General features: G+C 35.2%; 1 protein-coding gene across 1 annotated transcript; it reads right to left on the reverse strand.

The window, feature by feature from the left end:
- Positions 1–7,648: 7,648 nt before the first annotated feature.
- On the reverse strand, positions 7,649–8,097 carry KRTAP19-7 (keratin associated protein 19-7). Its single transcript, XM_031005281.2, has one exon. It carries the CDS (start codon positions 8,061–8,063, stop codon positions 7,872–7,874), a length of 192 nt encoding a protein of 63 aa, XP_030861141.1. The 5' UTR covers positions 8,064–8,097; the 3' UTR covers positions 7,649–7,871.
- Positions 8,098–24,233: the final 16,136 nt, after the last annotated feature.

Below are 24,233 nucleotides of genomic sequence, written 5' to 3' on the forward strand. Positions count from 1 at the left end.
AAATAAGGGACTGATGACAATTTTATTTAAAAAAATTGGATTAATTATATTACCACTAAAATTACTATCTAAAGCTTTCTAAATATCTAAAGAAATTTATAAAATATTGATTAAAGAAAACACAATGTGTAGAGAAAGAAGCATGGCAAATATAACAATGCACATGATAATTACAACATAAAATAATTTCTCAGAGATGACGTCAAACAAAATAGCAGGTCATTAAATGTGAACAAGCTTAACTTACCTATTAAAATACAATGATTATTAATTGGACTCACCAAGAAAGAATCACTATGTTCAAGAGAAACATTGAAAACAAAGTGATTAAGAAAGTCTAAGAATAAAAGTATATGCAAATTAAATACAAAATGAGATACCATAATATTTCTATTAGGATGGCTAAATTTTTTTAAACTAAGTGTAATGATTGATTAAGAAAGTCTAAGAATAAAAGTATATGCAAATTAAATATAAAATGAGATACCATATTATTTCAATTAGAATGGATAAAAATTTTAAAACGAACTGTACCGATAGCTAGCAAGTATGCAAAGCAACAGGAACTCTCATTTATTGCTAGCAAAAATGCAAAATGGCCCAGCCACTTTGAAAGACAGTTTGGCAGTTTCTTAAAAAGCTAAATATATTCTTACCCTATAATCCAGCAGTTGCACTCCTTAATATTTACCCAACTGATTTGAAAACTGCCTACTCAAAAACCTGCATGTGAATATTTATAGCAGTTTTATTTATACTTACAACACCTAGAAACAATGTTATTCAATAGTTGAGCAGATAATAAACTGTAGTATACCCATATTATGTATTCAATAATAAAATATTTGAGCTATCAAGATGGAAAGACATCATTAAATCTTAAATGCATATTACTAAGTGAAAGAAGTCATCTGGAAAGGCAACCTACTGTATGTAATTCTAATTATGTGACATTCTGGAAAAGGCAAATTACTGTAGTTGATGAAGTTAACACACATAAGATATATAATACACATATATATGAAAGTGTGGGTTAACAATTCTGATAACTATTTGAAAAGAAGCAAAGAACAACAATAAGAAATACCTGAGCCAAAAAAGCCCACATGCCTCAGAGGTTTCAAAGATTATTCTGCAAAAACTTCAGACATAATCCTTATGTGACATACATTGTTACAGAGCATTGAAAATGAATGACACCTCTATCACTTTCTATGAAATTAGAATACCATTTATCTAAACTAGCTAAGGATAGCACACACATAAAAAGAAACTTACAGGTCAGTATTACTTAAAAATATGTATGCGAAAATACTAAATAAGACATTAGCAAATAGAATCAAATGCAATGATAAAAAAATACATGAGGAAATGGGACTTATTTTAAAAAGACAAGTATCAATATTAGGGTGTTAATTAATGTAATGCATCATATTAACAGATTAAAGAAAAAATCATATTACCATTTCTATAAATGCTGAATAATTTTTGACAAATTTGAAAACTCATTCTGGATAGAAACTCTTAAGAATATAGAAATTGATACATAATTTCTTAACATAATAAAATTGCCTTAAAGCCAGCATCTTAGTTAACTGTGAACCTCTAGAGACATTTCCACAAAAATCAGGAGAAAGGGAAGGGTATTTATTATATTCACTAGTATTAAACTTTGTTCTATAGATATTAGCTAATGCAGTTGGGCAAGAAATATCAGATAAATGAGAATTGGAAAAGAATAAAAAGAAGTAAAATTACCTCTGTTTGCAGCCAACATGACAGCATACGTGGAAAATCTCTTGAGAATCAATGGTAAGCCAAACTCAAAAATTAGAATAATTCATTAAGCCACATGACATGAAATTACCATAGAAAAAAGCAACCATTTTTATCTACACAAAGAAGTAAAAGATGTCAGGATACATAAACCACTGTTTACAAAAGTAACAAGTAATATCAAATACTTCAGAATATACTTTACAAAAAATATGAAAAATCTCTATTAGATGTCTTAACTCCTGAAAGACTTGAAAGTAGGCTTGAATAAATTGAAGAAAATATTCTGTCTTCATGAAATGTATGATGCAATATCTTAAGAATGTACGTTTTCCCCAAGTTAATTTATAAATTCAATTCAATGTCAATAAAATCACTTCTCTTTCTTATTTTTTAATGATATAGATAAATTGATACCAAAGTTAATGTGGAAGAATACATACACAAGAACAGCCAAGAAAATGTTAATTTTAAAAGGCTCCAAAGAAACTCTAGTCCTACCAGATATTAAACTATAATATAGGCCTCTATAATTAAAGTAATGTGGTAGAGATACATGAACAAAAAGACAAGGAATAAAAGAAAATTGAGATATAGAGCCAAATAATATGAAAATATAATGTATACAAATTAGGCACCTCAAATCATTTGGGTAAAAATGTACTTCTTAAAAAGTAATGTCTGGGTAATTAGATAGCCACTTTTATTGTTTGTTTGTTTTGTTTGGTTGTTTTTTTTTTTTTTTTGAGATGGCTCCGTGGCCCAGGCTGGAGTGCAGTGGCTCCATCTCAGCTCACTGCAGCCTCCACCTCCTGTGTTCAAACGATTCTCATGCCTTAGCCTCCCAGTTAGCTGGGACTGCAGATGTCCACCACCACACCTGGCTAATTTTTGTATTTTTAGTAGAGATAGGATTTCGCCATGTTGGCCAGGCTTGTCTTGAACTCCTGACCTCAGGTGATCCTCTGGGATTACAGGTATGAGCCATCACTCCCGGCCTACACAGCCACTTTTAAAATATTAAAAAGACAAAGTAGATCCATACCTCCCCATGACCAATATGTAACCATCTCCAATTCAATCAGAGCTCAAAATGTAAAAATAGAAACCACACAGTACTAAGAGAGAACACAGGTGAATTCCTGTACAAACTGAGTTTACAGTAAAAGGCTTTCTGAAACTGACTAAAAAACCAGAGGCAATAAATACAATACTTGATAAATTTGAGTTTAAATTGGAATCGTCTATTGAAATTTGTACGTAAATGTATGTGTATTGTGTCTGCGTATATGGTGTCCATTCCTATAACTATACCTATATATATTGATTGGCAAAAGCACCATAAGGAAAGCAAAAAATAAAAAATGACAAGCAGACAAGAATAAATACATGCAACATATGTCACAGGTAAATGGGATCATATTATTGATATATAATAAGCATTGAGTATTGAAGTAAAAATGGGCAAAATATGAACAGATAATTCAACCAGAAGATATAACATGACCATTAGGCATAACGAATGATGTTCAACCTCACTTGTAATATGAGAAATACAAATTAAAACTAATTTATGAACCATTTCTCACCTGCCAGATTGTGAAAAAATTAGAAATATGACAATGCGTTTTATCGGCAAGGCTATTGAGAAATAGTCATTCGTATACATTGTGGATGGGAATGTGAATTGGTAAAGTCCAGCTGGAGCGGGTGATAGGGAGAATAATGGCCCCGTTGAATGTCCAGATGTCAGACCTCATCATTTCCAAGTTTGTGAGCTTACATAGTCAAAGAGACTTTGAGGATGTGATTATGGTTATGAAACTTCAGATGGGGAAATTTTCCTAGTTCTCCAGGCAGGCCTGGTCTTATCACAGAAGTCTTTCAAAGCAGGGGAACTTTCTCTGATATGGAGAACCGTAAAGATGTCAGCATGAGAAGGACTTCATATACCATTGCTGCTTTGAAGGGTGCCATGGGCCACAAAATGTGGGCAGTCTCAAAGCAGGAAAAGGCATGGGAATAGAAAGAGATGCAGCCATACCAACTCTGTGCTGGGCATCTGACCTACACAACTGTGAGATAATAAATATGCGCTATTTAAGCTACCAGGGGTATGGTAATATATTACAGCCAGAGTAGAACACTAATACATAAGAGAGACTGGAAATCACTACTAACACATAAACTTGCAAATCAACAATGCTTCTTTGGGAATTTACTCTGAAGTTACACCTTTAGCAATACACATATGTATGTACAAGTTGAGTCATTACACCATCACTTGTAATTGCAAATAGTGAAGAAATGTAGGTGCCCATGCATAAGAGAATGGGTAAATTCACTCTAGTGTATAGAAAAAATAGAGAATTATCCAACTTTAAACATTTAAAAATGTAAATAGAGAACATGTCTCGAAACTAATATGGGATGATTTCCAGGGCACATTGTTAAGTGAAAAAAGAGCAAAGTACAATAAAATATCTATAGTATGCTACCTTTTGTGTAAGAAACATAAAGAGGAAAACATGCATTTATCAAATAATTTGTGTGGAGAAAAAAGGAAGGGTAAACTACAAGCCAATCTGATTTGTCACCTGCAGAGGAAGATTAAGGCAAAAACTGAAAGGACAGGAGGATGGCAATGGGGTAGAAGGAATAAATTCTAAGCTCTATTATGATAGATTTTTATTTTTGCTTTTCTTGAAATATATTTATATAATCATATAATGGATACTCTTTTCTGTATTGCTTATTTAGTTTCTGTATTGCTTATTTAGTTCAATATTAAGTCTATGAGTTTCTCCCATATCGTTGAGGACAGCAGTACTTCGTTACTTACCATTGCTATGTAGAAATATACCACCAAAATATTATTCATTTTGCAATATCCATTGTGGAAATTTAGCTTCTTTTCAGATTGAGGCTATTGAATAAAACTACAATGAATATTCTCACACATTTTTTTTTTGGTGGGCATATGCACTCATTTCTGTTGGATACATTCCCAGGAATGGAATTACTGTGTCATAGAAAATATATATGCTAAGCTCATGGCCAGTTTACTTTTCTTTTCTTTTTTTTCTTTTTTTTTTTTTTGAGACCAAGTCTTGCTCTGTTGCCCAGGCTGGAATTCAGTGGCACAATCTCAGCTCACTGCAACCTCCGCCTCCCAGGTTCTAAGCGATTCTCCTGCCTCAGCCTCCTGAGTAGCTGGGACTGTAGGTGTGCGCCATTACACCTGGCTAATTTTGTATTTTTAGTAGAAATGGGGTTTCACCATGTTGGCCAGGCTGGTCTCGAATTTCTGACCACAGGTGATCCGACTGCCTTGGCCTCCCAAAGTGCTGGTATCACAGGCGTGAGCCACCGCACCAGGGGCATGGCCAGTTTTCTAAAGGGCTTATACTAATTCATTTTCTCAGTGGTAATGTGCAAAAGTTCCTGATATTCTATATCCCGGCCTACATAAACAAAATGTTGTAAGTCCTTTTAATAATGACTTTCTGGTGAGTGCATATTACTATTTCTCACTCAAAATTTAATGTTCCTGTCTCTGATGACAAATGGTACTGAACTCCTTCATACATGCTAATTAGACATTTGGATATCTTTTACGAATTGGCTAATTAAGCCTTTTGCAAATTCTAAAAATTGTTTTGTTAGATTTTTTCTTATTAAATTTATAGCATATCTAAATAAGTAATGTGTGCCAGGTCCACATAACTGTGTGCTAATTGTCTTTTTTCTGTCTGTGGTCTTTTCCATTTTTTAATTGTGCCTTTCGGTAAATAGGAATTTAGAAGTTCTTAATATTTTTCTTCATCAGGACTGTATTGGTTATTGCAGGTTCTTAATATTTCCGTATAAATTTTAGATCAACTTGTTAAGTTTATATGGTTTGGCTATAGGTCCCCACACAAATCTTATCTTGAATTGTAATCCCTATGTGTCAGGGTAGGGAACTGGTGGGAGGTGATTGGCTCATGGTTGCGGATTTCCCCCATGCTGCTTTCATGATAATGAGTGAGCTCATTAAAATTGTGGCACTTTCATCCTCGCTCTCCCTCTCCTGCCGCCATATAAGACATGCCTTGCTTCCCCTTTGCCTTCTGCCATGGTTATAAGTTTCCTGAGGCCTCCACAGCCATGTGGAACTGTGAGTCTATTAAACCTCTTTTCTTTTTAAATTACCCAGTCTCATCTATTTTGGATCTTTAAGATTTAATGACTGCCCTGTTGGGTTTTGAACTTACATGGTGCCTGTAGCCCTTTTCTTTTGGATGATTTCTCCCTTTTGGAATGGGAGTATTTACCCATTGCCTATACCCTCATTGTTTCTTGGAAGTAACTAATTTGTTTTTGAGTTTACAGGCTCATAGGTGGAAGAGACTAGCCTTGTCTCAAATGAGATTTTGGACTGAAAACTTTTGATTTAATGCTGGAATGAGTTAAGATTTTGGGGGATGTTGAGAAGAAATCATTGTATTTTGCAATGTGAGAAGGGCATGAGATTTGGGAGGGGCGGGGGCAGAATGATATTCTTTGGATTAGTGTCCCCATCCAAATCTCATGTTGAATTGTAATCCCCAGTGCTGGAGGTGGGGCCTGGTGGGAGATGATTAGCTCATGGGGGCAGTTTCTTATGGTTTAACACTGTCCGCCTTGGTGCTGTCATGACAGTGAGTGAGTTCCCATGAGATCTGGTTGTTTAAAAGTGTATAGCACCTCCACTTTCTCTCTCTTCTTCCTGCTCCACCATGATTTGTTGTTTGCCCTTCACCTTCCACCTGCTTCCCCTTCATCTTCCACCATTATTGTAAGTTTCCTGAGGCCTTCCCTGGAGACCAGCAGATAGCCTGCATCATTCTTCCTGTACAGCCAGAGGAATCATGAGCCAATTAAACCTCTTTTGTTTATAAATTACCCAGTCTCAGGTATTTCTTTATAGAAATGGAAGAATGAACTAATACAGCTAACCTTAAAAAAAAGTACAGAAGAGTCTTAGTGTTTTATCTTATCTTATTCTCTGAAAGAGAAACTGTTCAGAATTAACTGGTGAAATCATCTAGTCTTAAATTTGCATATTTGTCAAAATGGATTCATGAATTCAACTTCTATATGACATATAGAAATATTCAGGTTCGTATTTCTTCTTGGGTCCACTTTTTATACATTTAATTTAATCAGATAATATGTATTTGAAGATGGAATAAATTGGCCCGAGCTTTGTTTTATAGCTTTTTTTCTATGCAATTTTTTAAACATACACAAAAGAAGAAAGAATAACTATTACACCAACCATCATATTCCCATCTCCTAGATAAAGCTATTGTTAATACTTTGATATAATTCCTTCACACTGTTGTTCTCCAATGTTATAAAATAATCTATGTGCAAGCTAAAACCTTTTCTTATTATATTGCTCTGAAATTATCAAGATGTTCTCCAAGAAATAGTGAATTAAAATATTAAGCAGAAGTTTATCATCACAGAAGCATCTTTAACCTTTCGGTGTAGAATTCCTGTTTGCCTGGACAAGAAAATATAGATATTGATAATGTTAAAGATGAGGAGGAGGAAGAAGACAAAGGAGAAGGGGATAAAGAAAAGAAGATAAAGGAGAGGAAAGGGATGGAAAGGGAGGAAGAAGGTATAAGGGACAGGAAGAATGACGAGGAGGAGGGGGAAGAAATAATCGTGACATATAACATTGGTAATTTTTTTATCTATAAGAAGAAAATATCATCATGGTTGATTATATTAATGCATCACAGCACATTTATTGTGATAAAAATTTGAGGCTCAAAACACATTTACCACATGAGAAAAAGTTCATGGTTAGATATCAGATATTGAAAGACAATCTTTCTTAGAGTATAATGGCTCTCCAGCCAATAAAGAAGTGAATATCTGGAGAACATCACTAATCAAATGCCAATATCTAGTTGATCAAGTTTTCTTCACACTATTGTCAAAAGGCAGGTGATCCAAGCAGCTGTTTTGTTATGGAATATGGAATTCCATATGGTTATGGAATAAGGTTTCTTGGAAGAATTGGGAATCTCACAGAAGACTATATTTCAAGTATTTATTCAATAGAATCCAGAAGACCAGTATCCCCCATAGCATGATGGGTGGCAGCAGCTGTATCTGTAGCCTCCATAGCCACAGCCATAGCCCAGTCTGTGGAAGCTGCCACATCCACAGCTATAGCCATAGCCCAGGCCACCGAATCCTCCACAGCCGTAGCCTAGGTCTCCATAGTAGCTGCCGGAGTAGCTCATGTTGTCAGAAGTGGTGTGTGTGGTTAGCTGTTGTAGGTCAGTTTGGTAACTGTGACTGGACAGGAACATTTATATATACTCTGATGCATGTGGAAAGCCACACCTTTAAATGTCATCCCTTAGAACATGTTACCTGAAAACTATGCCAACTATCTTGTTTTGTAACACCCATCCCACTCTTTTCCTTGTTTATGAAGCTAGTGATTTAGAAATTATACAACGTGTTTTATTTTCTGCTTTATTTTGATTTCTAGATAAGTGTTTTTCCTCTAATAAAATGTAGTTGTGTTTATATTCACTGTACATGTACGAGTTTCTGAGTTTCAAATGCCATAAACAAATCTCTATAGCTTCAAGTATTCTTCAAATTGCATCTCATGCAATTACATTTATCCCTTGATTGCACCCTTTCCTTTGACAGTCCAAGGCTGCTGAGCCTTTTCTAAGCCAAGGGTGTTATCTTTATTCTGCTAAGAATTCACAAAAATTGAAACATTATTGTTCTCTGAAATGGCAATCAACTATGATGTGTGTCTTTATACAATGTGCTTTTAAAGTCATCTGGGAACCACATTTTATAGTGGAATGATATTTAATTTTTAAAAGAGTCACAAATTAATGTCAAAGGAATTTCTCTAATATTATGCTTCATGTAGAGCCAGCCTGCTTAGTAGATACCATTAAAGTGTGCATAAAGTCCCTGCCAATCCCTTATGAATAGTTTCCTCTCCCCAAATTTAATCTTAGTCTAGATTCTAAATTTCGTACTATCATAGGATCATATAATTATAGAATTAAAGAGACTTGAGTCATCATTTATTTCAGTGTTCTTGTTACCGATGAGAAAAATGGATTCAGAGAGACAAGCAGAGTTACGCAACAGTGAAACTTAGTGGCAGATTAGGACTAAAACCTAAGTACTTTGATTATTGGCCTTAGTTCAGCAGATGCATTTGAAATCAAAGATTGCAGGTCAGGGTATATCTTCTCCCACAATGCCCAGCTGCCTTATATTTTTGTTTCATATCATCAATATAAATAAAAGCAAATGACATGAAACCAGTAAGCATATATGCTCAGCTACTTCTGCTATATATATATATATATATATATATATATATATATATGTATATATACACTTTAAGTACTGAGGTAAATGTGCAGAACGCGCAGGTTTGTTACATAGGTATACATGTACCATGGTGGTTTGCTGCACCCATCGACCCATCGTCTATGTTAGGTATTTCTCCTAATGCTATCCCTCCCCTAGTCCCCCACCCCCTGACAGGCCCTGGTGTGTGATGTTCCCCTCCCTGTGTCCATGTGTTCTCATTGATTAACTCCCACTTATGAGTGAGAACATGCGGTGTTTGCTTTTCTGTTCTTGTGTTAGTTTGCTGAGAATGGTGGTTTCCAGCTTCATCCATGTCCCTGTAAAGGACATGAACTCATCCTTTTTTATGGCTGCAGAGTATTCCATGGTATATATGTGCCATATTTTCTTTATCCAGGAATCTCAAAGAATACAGGTTATTTTTGAACTTCGTTTATACTGATTAAACTTATTACCTTTACCAGTTTATTAAAAGTGCTACATAACTAGGTACTTACATATTTCCATCCTGAGGGAACTTTGCAACCTACAAGTTGAAGGGAATTATTAATGGTAAAGAATTGCTGTATTTGAATTTGCTTCAGTTAAGAAAATGTACGTTCAATATAATTTTAGGTAATTTTTTAAAACGACTATTATCTTTAGCACTTGTCACAATCCAGAAAAAGCCAGATATATTTGCTTGGTAGGGAAAATATTATTATCAGGAATAGAATATCCCAGAACTTCCAATCTAAGAATTATTTTCTAGGGTCCTCTGCTTTATTTGATTCCTAAAAGTGAAGCTAACACGTATGTGAACTTTGCCTGTCCACGAAGCATCAAGTCATCTGCCTCTTCTCATTCTCAGCTCACACGACCTCCCACTTGGCACTGATAGGACTAGACTGACCCCAGTCACCCTATGACTCACGCTGGTTTCTGTAGAGAAGAAACGCTTTACAGTCTTTTATCTTTATGAGATACTAGTGCATTCACATTTTAAGATTTTACCAAATATCAATATTAGGAACTTCTCTTATTCTTGAAACATTTCTTTATTTTTTCTTTAATGAGCATATATTTTACAAAATATATTCACATAAAAGTCAACATTATTATTCTGTGGTTGTGAAACTACTGTGGAACAATCAAACCATCAAATGGAAACTCCATGAGGTAAGGGAAAAGACCCAATTCCCTCATCATGTCTTTTAACTCAATAGACTGTGGACATCAGACACTTTAATGAGGTCATCATACGTAGGCTTTGCTTTCCTCATTATTGTACCCCCAATAATTGCAAAATGAGTGAAATAACCATCTAAAACCATCTAAAATCTAGCACAGAGTATTTTCACTGGCAATCGAGAAAAAAACACATTTTTATGGATGATTCTTCCTGGAGAGTACACATGTAAATGATACATTAATTGGCAAAAAGCCAAATAAGATGATAGATTTTTTTGTCTACACAATTTGTACTTTTATTTTAAAAGTAAACAAAGATAACAGATAATACTTACTGAGAGATTCATATGGACCAGGCAGCCCATATGAACACATATGACACCTTCCATATGTGTTATATTTAGTATAACATGTATATTCAAGAGGTATGTAGTAAAATTGTCTATCGAGGTGTTTGTTTAGTATACTAATATCTAAAATATACCTCTCCTTACGTTAATTAATTGCTCCTTGTATTCTCTTGACCAATTTCCTAAATAGTTGCTAGTAATATTAAAGGTTCAAAAAAAGACACTGAAAAGTATTTATCTTGCTGGGTGCGGTGGCTCACGTCTATAATTCCAGCACTTTGGGAGGCCAAGGCGGGTGCATCACCTGAGGTCAGGAGTTAGAGACCAGACTGGCCAACATCGCGAAATCCCGTCTCTACTTTAAAAAAGTACAAAAATTAGCCAGGCGTGGTGGCACGCACCTGTAATCCCAGCTGCTTGGGAGGCTGAGGCAGGAGAATAGCTTGAACCTGGGAGGTGGAGGCTGCAGTGAGCCAAGATCATGCCACTGCACTCCAGCCTGGGCGACAAGAGCGAAAAAAAAAAGTATTTATCTGATATTGCAAAGATTGTGTGAAATATGGATTAAACAATGAGAAGAGTCGATGCTGTTTTAAGTTCTAGAGATGATAAGATGTGTAAAAATTATGAACAATGCCACGTTGTTACAGAAAAATACCTGACAAAATGGTCCAAGAGCTGCTTCATAGTTTCACATTTTGTTTCTTTATTGCCATATACAATATCCAATAACATGTTTATTTTTGTTAATAAAATATGTTTCTATCCTTATTTAATCATTGCTGATGATTCAGGGTACAGTAGGGAAGCTCTGTTTACCCAAGAAAGAATCAGAGTCTTTATAAAATGGAATTATTAAAGCCAAACACATTAAATTTCTATAAAGATTTTGTAAATATCTAATATCTAATCTGCAGATAATTTTCTTGACACAATTCCAATTGTGATAATAATTGAAAAGGATAAAGACATGTCTTTTTATTACTAAATAGCTCTGTAAACATTTTGCTATAGGAAAATTAAGTCATATTTTTATTCTTATATTGTGTAAGCTGATCGCTTCAGTTTAAGAGTCCTGTTAAATGTTTATATTCTTACTCTCACAGGTCTTACCATCACTGTGAAAATCATGCATATAATTTGCTAATGAATACTGAAATAAGGGCAAAAATTTCCACAATTGACACTGTTATTGATCATTTATCTGTAGAGTACGTCAATACGTCTGGAAGGGAAACTAGATCTAGAGATGAAACAATGGATAGTAAATATCATTATAAAACTGATGGTATTGTCACATACTTGCAGAACATAAGGAAATAAATTAGTTATGCGTTACGGTAACAAAAGAGTACAATTAGATGGATAGTTATAAGATAAATATTATAAGTTAAAGACTTTCATGCACTACTAAAAAAAGCCCTTCATAAAATATAATTGAATAATAGCTTATTCCAATTTCAATAATGTCAAATAGAGCAATAGATTTAACAAGAAATGTGCATGACATTGGTGCAGAAATTTTATGGAAGAATATAGATGATTTGAATGAATGAATTATGACATTCATTTTACTGTATGGGAAGATAAAATACAGAAATGATACAATCCTTCCTATTTTAATTCAGAAATGTAATAGGATCCCAGTCAATATCACAGCATGATTTTTGGAAATTTACAAAAGTATCTTAATATTTATCTGATAAAAAGAAGATAATTTCCCACACAAAATATTAAAATATAGTTAAACAGCATGGTGTAATTGTTAAAATTAGCAGCTTAATGAAATATAATAAAAAATCCAATTTATTATTCTGTTTGTTTATATCCTTCATTTTTCTTAGAAATTTTATAAATATACAGAAGGAAATTAAATTTTTATATTTTGTTATATTCTTTTATGTACAAGAAAAAATGTTAACTTTTGTTAAAATGTTGTTTCCTTATTGCTCCATCTGTTCTTTGAAAGTCTAGAAAAAATTAACTTAGAAAAGTTTATTGAGAATAGTTTTGTTGACTCAGAATTGCTTGTCTAAAAGTTTATTCATTTCTTAGTGAAATATTTAAGACATTTTAATATGTTGGAGTAAAGTATGACTTTTCTTCAGATATTTTCAGTTTCTTAGCATGCAATCTGAATAATGTCCTACAATTTCAGGGGAAAAGTCTGTGGCCATTGTTATATCTTCTTGCTCATATTTAATTTCATCACACACATATACACATTGCATCACAAGATTTATTTCTATTTTCACAATTCCTCCCATCAACTGATCAATTTACCAATTCTGCTCTTATTCTATATATTAACACTTTAGTGTTTGCTTTAATTTTTATTATTTCATCTTTCTATGTACTTTATAGTTGCCTATTTGGCCTCATCCTAACTTGCAAGGTCCACAAGCACATATCTCCAGTTTTGCTCTTTTAATTGTTACTGTAAAATGATTAACATATTTAAAGGCCTGCCCATGTTTTGCTTTATATGTTGAAATCCAACCTAGATTTTCATGTGCAGTGTTCTTATTTTCTTTATTTTATAAGTATTTTACTGTCTTAGGCTTTTTTCTTCTACTCATTACATAATTAAAATACATATTTTGATATAATTTTTATTAAACTAATCTCTAGTTTTATAGCATCGTGGGTTGGCAATGCAATGTTTGGTAAAGTATTGAAATTCTTCTGGATTGTAGACTATGTTTGCTGTTTTTCTAAATATTGTAGAAATTGTTGAAAAGACCTATGATTAAGAACATTTCTGTTTTTCTACAGCATCATTTGTCATTTTTATTTGACCTATGTTTATTATTTTTATATAGCGTTTTCTTAAATTGATAGAAGTGTGATAAATTATTTAATATCTACTGTATTCCTCTTAAATTTGCTTATTTCTAATATTTGCTTTTCAATTATGTCAATCTCTATTTTTTGACTCACAGTTAATAATAGCTGTTGTAACCTTATTACTTGTAGCAGTCTTATCAATGTATAATTAAAATTTGTACAATGTAATACTTTTAATTTATACTTTATTTCGTAAGACTTTTGTTGCACTTGTTTTCAGTCTGCGTTGCTTTTTATATCTTTGGCCAATTTTTTTCTTGTTTTAACTATTTTTGTGTGTTTAAAGCAGATGACCACAATTGATACTTGGTGAATGGGTGAGAAAATGTATTATTGGCTAGAGCTAATACTAATTAGATAAATATTACATTCGGAGCAATAAAGTAATGATGCCTTAGGCAATGTCACAAAGTTCTGAAGCTTTTGTGTTATTCAGTGAGTCAAATCATTGCAAATTATGAATATTTATCAGAAAAAATATATATCTATACAGCATTTTAAATATAATCTTGAGATCTGTATGACCACCAAAAATTCAAGGCACATAAAATTAAATGATGAAAATATTTAACAGCCTGCCCATATTTTGCTTTATATGTTGAAATCCAAACCTAAAAGCTAAGTTAGATGGCTTCATAGGCCAGGAATCTTGATGCCTAGTGTGGGACATTGAAATTACTAGGATTGAGAAATTGAAGGATTTTTTTTAACTAAGTAGCAAAAACTAATAACCTTATTTTTCCAATTTTTCTTTACCCATAGATAAAAGGATGATAATCATTCTCATATACAGTTTAAGAGTCAACTCTTTGAGATACATTACTTCCCGAAAGAACTATGTAGATTAGCCATTTGAAAATCTAAGTCATTATTAGAAAGAAAATTGCTCTTATTGTTTGATGAGCTTAGGACTGGGATCTTAACTCTAGTAACAGCTCTAATTGGTAAGGGAAGTCTTGACTAGTTTCCTGGGCATACAGGACAAACAATTCTTTTAACAGAGTCAAAATATTTGCTGATAAGGGGCCATCAAGGCTTTAGTGATGTTTTTGGCATGTTGGAGTCACATTGAGGGACTCAAGTGCTTTTCAGGGCAAAGGTGACCTTAATAAAGCTTCAAATACTCCTGATAAACTTGGGATAATTAAATAAGTTGTCTTCTCCTGATGTCATTAAATATTCAGTTTACATAACTTCCTGTGTTCTGATTCTTTGCCAGGTACACAGCTTTCTGATTACTATGACATTCACCACTCCTTACAGGAAAAGGGTAAGTTAATTATATTAAGTTTAAGCCCTTTGGCCACTCTGACAGTGATTTCTCAAGGTAAATTAATAAATTGGCCTCTGATTATGATTTCATTTCTCATGTAAAATAAAGATGACATGCTGATAAAATAGGCTTTGAGTATTTCCATTTCCCCGTGATAGTAATTTGTCTCTGTAAATTAATAAAATGATCTGATTATAATTTGGATTTCCATGTAGGTTAACTATAGGGATAATTCAAAACTCAAGCTAACGCAAATGTTATAGTTCCTGTAACAATGATTTCATGTTGTATATTAATGAATAGGCATTCTGTTTTATAGATGAGCCACTTTAACTTGTTAATGGCAGTCAGGTCCTGAGAGATGGAGTTGTTCTCAGTGTACTGACTGAGCCATCTAACCAACCCTACAAGCTAAAGAGCTAGACTTTGGATAGGGATACATTTTTCAGCGTAACTAATGTTTTCCTAGGAGGCTCCTCCTAGAGATTTTACTTTTTCTTCTCTGGAGATTCTGGAAACGTCTCTCTGTTCCCCATGAGATAAGAATTAATTATGCAATGGAATTATTTTTGTCAACACATACCTGGGGCTAAATTCTGTATCAGTGGTATTCCAGAAAATATCCTTACCCAGCTCATTTCTTGAATGAATCTATTGAACAATGTTCTGGGCTATCCAAGATACATAACCATGAAGATACAGGTGATCTGTTATTGCAGAGCCTTGTACATGCTTCACTGATGTGTCTCATTACCTGAGCTTCTATGCCAACCACAGACTGCTTCTGCTCTTGTTTTTACTAGTTTCTCCTTTAAAATGTTGGTATGGAATGGGGGCAGGGAAGTGCTGGGTAGAGAAGAGTGGGGTCCCTGGCAAGAGCTGTGGTCCTGTGCCCGTGGACGTAAGTAAGAACGGGCACTCTTGTTTCCATGCCCAAATGTTGCATTTTTCAAGACCACTCTGGCCCATTATGACCCCCACCCTGTGCCCATATAAACCTGAGACCTTAGCGGACACACACACAAGCAGCTGAACGTCAAGAGGAGTGGTGGAGAGCAGCAGAGAGCAGCCAGGCGATATGGCAGAGAAGGAAGGAAGACATGCCTGAATGTCAAGAGGAGTTCGTCTAACAACAGCTGAACTGCCGGGAAAGATTATCTCCCCAACCCCTCCACCTTCCGGCTCCCCATCCATCTCACTGAGAGCCACCTCCATCATTCGATAAAACCTTGTACTCATCCTTCAAGCCTACGTGTGATGCAATTATTTCAAGATACGGGGCAAGAACTTGGGATACAGAAGGCTGTCACACTGGTCCTCTGCCCTTGTGATAAGGCAGAGGGTCCATTGAACTGATTAACACACAAGCCGCCTGCAGATGGCAAATCTGAAAAAGCTTTATAACCCATGCCCATTTGGGCTTCTGGAGTTGCAGACACCCAGCCCTTGGCACTGCTATGGGGCCGGAGCCCAAAAGTTGTCACTCAGACTTCTGCACCTGTACCTCTGCATGCTCCTCCTTGGGGTTTGAGCAAGTCACCCCTGTCACGTGTCCTGTGAGGGGATTCAGGGAACTCTCCCATTTCAATATTTGTAGGTTAAATATCATATTTTACTCTGCAACTAGAAGTCTTTGTTGAATTTATGAAGCTTATTTATATCTGTCTTTGCCTCTTTTTAACCTCATAAACGAACCATCAGAACTACCTCGGTTTTTGCTTTACATATTTGAAAATTTTCCCTTGTTCTCTATTAATTAATTAGAAACATTTTATGCTGTAACCAGGACAATTACTCCCATGTTGGTATCCTGGTAGTCTAATTATGCTTAAGTAAATAATGAGATGGTTCACATTTAAACGGTGTCGTAAAATCAAAATATAAACTGCATCAAAATCATTAGCGCAGTTGTTAATTTTGAGTTTTCTTTAAAAACAGGTTGGTTCAAAGTTCACAGTATTGCAGTATTACAAATGTAATTATCATATTCTTAAAAGAGTTAGATTCAGAGACTTTCATAAAATTCTACAGTTAATGTAACTGGCCGTTGAAGTACATGGCTTTCCAGTTAATGGCAATATCAGATGCCTCAATTTCTGGTACTCCTCTAGAAATCTAACTTCACATTTAGTGGGCTGAAATAGTTGTCTGAACTTAGAGAGAGAAACAAAATTTTACAGGATTCTTGAATGTGATGCTCCAACTTTTTTATGTAGAACATGTATTTTATGTTCTCTAAAATGTATCCTAAGATAAATTCAAAGTACCAGACTTAAATATCTGTACTATAACATTTTTCTCCAACCACAATAGAATTTTACTTATTTGTCCTTATACCATTTGCCATTGTTGAGGATTCTGTGAAGAAACGGTTTTCTGCTATTTATGTATCTATTTATTTTTATTTACTTTTTTGAGTTGGAGTCTCGCTATGTCACCCTACCCAGAGTGCAATGGCATGATCTCAGCTCACTGCAACCTCTGCCTCCCGGGTTCCGGAGATTCTCCTGCTTCAGTCTCCCAAGTAGCTTGGATTACATGCACGCACCACCACACTAGGCTATTTTTTTTTTTTTTAGTAGAGATGGGATTTCACCATGTTAGACAGGCTGGTCTCAAACTCCTGATCTCAAATGGTCTGACTGCCTTGGCTTCCGAAAGTGCTGGGATTACAGGCGTGAGCTACAGCGCCCGGCCTGCGATTTATTTTTGTAGTTACAGGGAGAATAATATCTGACTTCAAATAGTTTGTATTGTCACATCATGTTCTCTTTACTGTATATATATAATTTATATATAAATTATATATAAATATATAAATTATATATACTATATACTGTATATATAATTTATACAGTATATTAGGAATACTCATGGAATTACTTTTCCTCAGATCATAGGATTAAATGTTGAAATTCTGATGACATTTTGAAAATATATCCGCTAATATCAAAAGTTGGCCCTCTAATACAAAATACTATAAAATGAGCAAACTACAGTAGCTTTCGATTAAGTCATTCTCAAGTTTACTCATTCAGCATATATACATTGTGCATGTACTGAAAAGGGTCGTTTTAAGCTTTGGGGATACACTAATGAAAAAAAAAATATCAGGAGAAGAAAGTCCCTTTCCTATGGACCATACGTTATTCCAGGTGAGAACAATAATATCAGATATTAAAGTACACAAAGAAAACAGCAAGCAGTGGGCTAGAAAGTGCAGCAAGGGAGTTAAAATTTTACAGAGTGGTCAGGGAAACCTCACAGAGAATGAAATTTTGAGACAACTGTCAGGAACACAGAGAAGAAAATTTTGAGACAACTGTCAGGAAAGATGAGAAAGCAAATTCTGTTGATATTTGAGAGAAGAGCTCTCCAGCTGGAAGGAAGAGCAAGCACTAAGACACTGATGGGAAGCATATGTCTGGCATATTCAGAATTAGCAGGGGGACAAAGGTGGTCAGAGGAATGGGCACTGGTAAGAGGTGAGGTCAAGGAAGTCCCATGGTGGAGGAGGGTGGCAGGAGGGGGTGGGGAAGAGTCTGCATAAATTGCCAGGCAAGTCTAGCTCTCCCTGTGGGTAGGCAACAATAGGTTTCAGCAACTGCCTACAAATAGACATGTGCTGACTGTTGAGAGATGAAGGTAATCTAGGAGCCATTGTGAACAACAACTAGGAAAGAGATCCAAGGAGATATGGGCGGAACTTTAAATTCATCTACTATGTGTAGTTTGAACAAAGACTCTTTGATGTTTGTAATGGTGTAATGGTGGAGGTGGCAAGAAGTGGTTGGATTCTTGGTATATTTTGAAAGTACAGTCAATGTAACTTTTTGATGAGTTGGAAGTAGGCTTCAAGAGAAAGAGTCAAGAAAATCAAAAGTTTGGGGCCTGAATACCTAAAGATATGGAAATGTCATAAACTGATATGGCAAAAGGGTAAAAACAGCAAATTTTTATTAGAATAAAGATGAGAAGTTTAATTTTAGACATATTCAGCTTAAGATGACTCTAAGACATGTCGGATTTGTAGCGATAGATAGATACATGTCTCATTCTCAGGTGGGAGTCCTGGGCTGGAAAGGAGAAACACAATTCATAGGTACAGAGATATAGTTTTTTTCATTAAGATGAAAGAGATCACTGAGATATGGGGGCTTTGTCTTATCAGTTAGATTTCTCAGACTAATAAACTCCCCAAAGGAAGAAAAGTATATGTTCCGTTTGATAAGATTAAGGAACAGTTGTTCTGATTGATTCCTGCCAACAATGAAAGTCCTGGCTATTGGTTTTCCTCATGGACTTGCTTTTATTCAGGCAGTTGGCATGCTTACCTAGTATCGGCATCTGGCCTGGTAGACCACAGCCTTTTCTTTCTACTGTATCCCTTCGACTTTAAAGTAAGAAGAGCCTGATAGGTGCCCAGGATTTAATGAAGTTTTTAGGGTCTACTCACATTGAATGTCTTTTAAGTTACAAGAACTCATTATGTTTTCTGTTTCACTTCCTGTCACTTCCTCCTGAGAAGCCTGTCACTTTTTCTCTTTCTTTTTACACTTGTACACACACGCACATGCATGTGCGCGCACACACACACACACACAGTACCCATCTTCTTCATCTAGCTTCTACTCACTTCTATTCACCTACTTCTACTTCTATGCTTCTACTCATCTACTTATCTGTCAGAAATCACTCCTTCCACTTCACCGTCTCATAATCAATGATCACAGGATATGTTATATGATTGTGAGAATAACAAATATCAACTTGTATTGCCTAGTGGATTAACAGTATCCTCCCACGTAGACTGTATATCCAAGAGAAGAGAAACCATATCCACCTTGTACATCTGTACATTTCTGGTGTCTGGATGATAACTTTACACTGCAAGCAAGCATTCCATAAATACTTGTGTAATTAAACTAAAGTGACTTGGAAGTACCAATAATATCCTCAGTCACGCAAAAACAAATATAAAAACATGGAAGCAAAATTATTGCAATAAGCAAATGTAAATAAAGTCAAATTCACCTTCATAAGGTCATATAATATTACATTAAAAAAACATGAATTTTCTCAAAAGAATAATTTAAGTGGAAATATATGGACTTATTAAAATAGTATAATTGCAGAAAAATGGATAAAAAATTTGAAATTTCTCTCGCTCAATCCAGATCCTGCAGCTAATATTCTAAAGTCATTTAAAATGTGGCTATGAGCTAACTTTTGATAACATTGATGGGATGAAGAACAGTGGAAAGAGAGCTAGCACTCCACAGGAAGGTGAGTCCAATGGGCTAAGTGGCTCTCAGGGTTGATTCCTCAGTAGAATCCATAGTATCTGCCACCGCAAGAAGAGTAGCAGCAACTGTGACAGTATCACGATACCCACAGCCATGCCCATAGCCCAGGCCACCATCACAGTTACCACAGTAGCACGTGGTATCAGAAGTGGAGGATTAACTCCAAGACAGAAATTTGTTTCCTTAGTTTGAACATCATCTCAGTAGTGGGTACAGCATCTTGGCCTTCTAATGTTTTGTTTGAATAACCCATTGTTTCTGAATTCTTCTCTGTTTCTTTCCTTTAAACAGTTCAACATGTTGACATTGTGTTACCCTGACATCTTAATATTATTATTATGTTATGACTTTGTTTATATTCTTTTCTCAAATAAAAATCTATTAGCTACTTCAGGGCACAGATTCTATCTTATCCATCCCTATACCCCATTGCCTACCAAAGCATCTGGCACATAATAGGCACTTAAATATTTGCTCAATGGGCTGAGTGTGGTGGTTCACACCTGCAATCCCAGCACTTTGGGAGGCTGAGGCAGGTGGATGCTTGAGGCCAGAAGTTCTAGACCAGCCTGGCCAACATGGCAAAACCTACCAAAAATACAAAAACTAGCCAGCCATGGTGGTACACACCTGTAGTCCCAGCTACTTAGGAGGCTGAGGCACACGAATCGCTTGAACCCATAAGGCAGAAGTTGCAGTGAGCTGAGATCACGCCACAGCACTCCAGCCTGGGCGCCAGATGGAGACTCTGTCTCAAAAAATAAAAATAAAAATAAATAAACACATATTTGCTGAATGAATTAATGCATGGATGTATGAATGAATAGATGAGTCCTTACAAGAAACGTATTAATGGCTCAGAATGATTTTAAACAAAAGGAAATCTTTTATACTGGGTAACTAAATATTAACTAATCTCTGTAGTAAAATGTTGACAGTTAAATCATGTGCCCTCAATGAGATTACCTCCCTCCTTTAAAGTTTTGGTCACTTAGATTTCAATTTTTGAATTCATTAGTAGTTTTCACAGCATCACATGTATCCTGATAACCCCGTTTTAAGGAGACAGTTTGTAAATAACATCCAAGATTACAAGGTGATTTACAGCTTGGAGTACTTATTTGATTATAGGTAGAAGGAAGGCATATAAAGCTAAGTTTGGCAAACAGTTTTGTAGCATTAGGACCAAAATAGTTGTACAACCAGAAGATTCTCCTCTGCGCTTGTATTTTAACAAGTATTGATTACTTGGCATGAATTCCACCTGTGTGACCTTATTTTTTCAGACATTTAAGCATTGATCGAAGACCTGGATGGCCAACATCATTTATGAGATCTTGATATACACATAATTTATATTTAGGATTCCAGTAATGCTGACCATGTTTTGTCACTCAAAAGCATAATCGTTATTGTTGTGAATGTGTTACTGTCATTTTTTATCTGGAGAACAGAATGTTTAGTTAAGCCCATTACCTCATGCTCTTGGGCCTTAATACCAGGATAAAAGCAAGATACAGGTGCTTGGATAGCTGTGATTAAACAGCTTAGATACTTCAGTAAGTTTCAAACATATTTACATAAAAACAATTAGAAAAAGATAGTTTAAAAGCTTTCAGAAAAAATAAGATAATTTTCTTTAAAAATAAAAACATTTCATAGTATTTTAATGTGACTTGTAATTGGCACAAAAAGGAAATATCTTGCACCAAGATAAATTTAATTATTGTTAAATATGTGCTTAATAATTTTATTCTAGTCTGTTATTTGTTAATTTCTTAAAGAAACATACCTTTAGATACTAACATTTTGCTCAGAGCCCAGGTTCCTTTTCAATCTAATTAATTTATTTACGTCAACACATTTGACTAAGAGCAGTTCTTTCTTGCAAGTAACTTCTCCTCCAGAGACCCTAAGGCTTTGCTGGATTTTATTCATAGAGCCCTTTCAGCCTGCCATCTCCTTTAACAGCCCTCAATGACAAGACAGCTCATTCTGGCAAAATAGAAAAGGGCTGCTTTGATTTAAGAAGAAGGACATGTGAAACAACAGAGGCATGTTTGCACTATATGTTTACAAATGTAATACAAAATCTATATAGTAGCTTCTTGTGCATCCCACTAAAGTGAAGTTCTACCACATTGGTTCATTAGTGATACAGCAAGTCCAAAGTCATCTATCCCTTGGCATGGAAGCGATGATAGCAAACTTGGCATGTGAGGTACAATGAATCTCCCTATTCCACTGGCTTTGAATTTATTAAAAATTTGTATTAATGTCCAGAACTATTGGGGAACTAACACTTGTTGAGTACAGTTTTATTTCTTATATCATTAAAACATCACACAATCCAAAGAGATAAATATATCCTCACTTTTACAAATTAAAAAACTGAGGCAAAAAGAAGTCGAGTAATTGGCTAAAAGTCATATGAAAAGTAAGGAGAACAGTGATGGTCCAAACTCAGACCTACCCAGCTATGTGATGGTAGCATCGCTTTATAAAAATTCATTTTTTATCTGTTCCTTTTAACTTAAAAAATGCCTACTACCATACATATCACTTGTCCTTTCCTTGGAAAAATCAAGGGTTAAAATATTTGATGTTTTCTCAGCACACCTCTTTAGAGCAGACATGAACACAATGTGCCTTGAAATTTACTCCACTCACCATTTAGAAAGATTGAAATTGGAGTGATACCAGATTTTTTTTCTAAGCTATCCTATAAAGACACACTAAAAATCACCTTCAAATAAGGGAATACCACACTGGGCATGAGTAAACAGGGATTACAACAAGCTGACCAGCTATAAACCATGAGACATACTGCATGGTTTTTCAGATCTTCTGCAAATAAGCTGAAGAACAACAGTCAAAAGGATGTGAAGTACAAAACACAAATTATGGCTGCAGGGAAGCTCAACATGAAATGATGCAGCGAACATACAGTCTGAATGAAAAGGTCAAAAGCCAGGGTATGTAAGGAAAATAAAGCTACTGTTTTGGATAATAGCATTGGTTGTGCTGTGACTAAAATGACTAAATGAGATTGAAAATCTACCATGATTAAAATTAATTAATATAAATTATTGCAGTACCATGGAGGACCTGGTTCTTAACAATGCAGACTCTGTGGAAGAAAGCATTCATTCATGTATTGGTATTTTTAGCTGACATATAATACACATATATATTTTGTTTGTTTGTTTGTTTGTTTGAGATGGGTTCTCACTCTGTCACCCAGGTTGGAGTGCAGTGGTGCAATCTTGGCTCACTGCAACCTCTGCCTCCCAGGCTCAAGTGATCCTCCCACCTCAGCCTCCTGAGTAGCTGGGACCACATGCGTAAGCCACCATGCCTGGCCAATTTTTTGAATTTTTGGTAGAGACAGGGTTTTGCCATGTTTCCCAGCTGGTCTCAGACTCCTGAGCTCAGGCAAGCAACCCGCCTCAGCCTCCCAAAATGCTGGGATTACAGGCATGAGCCACCGCACCCAGCCTATATATTTATAATTTGTAATTGATGTGTTAATTCATTATTTGGGAGTTAACAAATTCAGGAGCCAGAACACTGTTACAGGGACTCTGCTAAGTGCTGAGAATACAAACATATATCAGGCAAGGACAAAGGCTTCAATAATTCGTAATTATGATTTATACTTCCTGCTTTGTACATTTGTGCCTTTATGTACACAGTTTTCTCCACCTGAAATGACCTTCCATCTTGACTTCATCTGGCTACTTCATCATTGTCATAGAAAACCCCCCTTATTTGTCTCTGCACCCTGAATGAGTCACCTTATCCTCTATCTCTTGTCCATATTTTATGTTTCCATAACACCCCTGTGGTCTTTCCTCTCACAGCGCTTAACTGTAATGTAGACTCACCTGTCTACTAACTTACTAAACTATAAGCTCTTTCATGGTAGGGATTATGTCTTGTTTCTCTTTTTATAATAGATGCTCAGTTTACACCATGTGTGTAAATGAATGAATGAATAAATCTTATTGGGATAGACCTAAAATAAACGGTAAAAAAACAAAGTCTATGTCTTATAATTAAGTAAGGGAAGAGTTCTGTGGGCAATGAGTGAAGAGATCATCTGGGTCT

The sequence above is a fragment of the Gorilla gorilla genome, chromosome 22, assembly GCF_029281585.2.
Source record: "Gorilla gorilla gorilla isolate KB3781 chromosome 22, NHGRI_mGorGor1-v2.1_pri, whole genome shotgun sequence".
Taxonomy (NCBI): Eukaryota; Metazoa; Chordata; class Mammalia; order Primates; family Hominidae; genus Gorilla; species Gorilla gorilla.

Excerpts from the sequence above, each read along its gene's own strand:
- KRTAP19-7 (XM_031005281.2), bottom strand. The coding sequence starts at position 8,063 with ATGAGCTACTCCGGCAGCTACTATGGAGACCTAGGCTACGGCTGTGGA.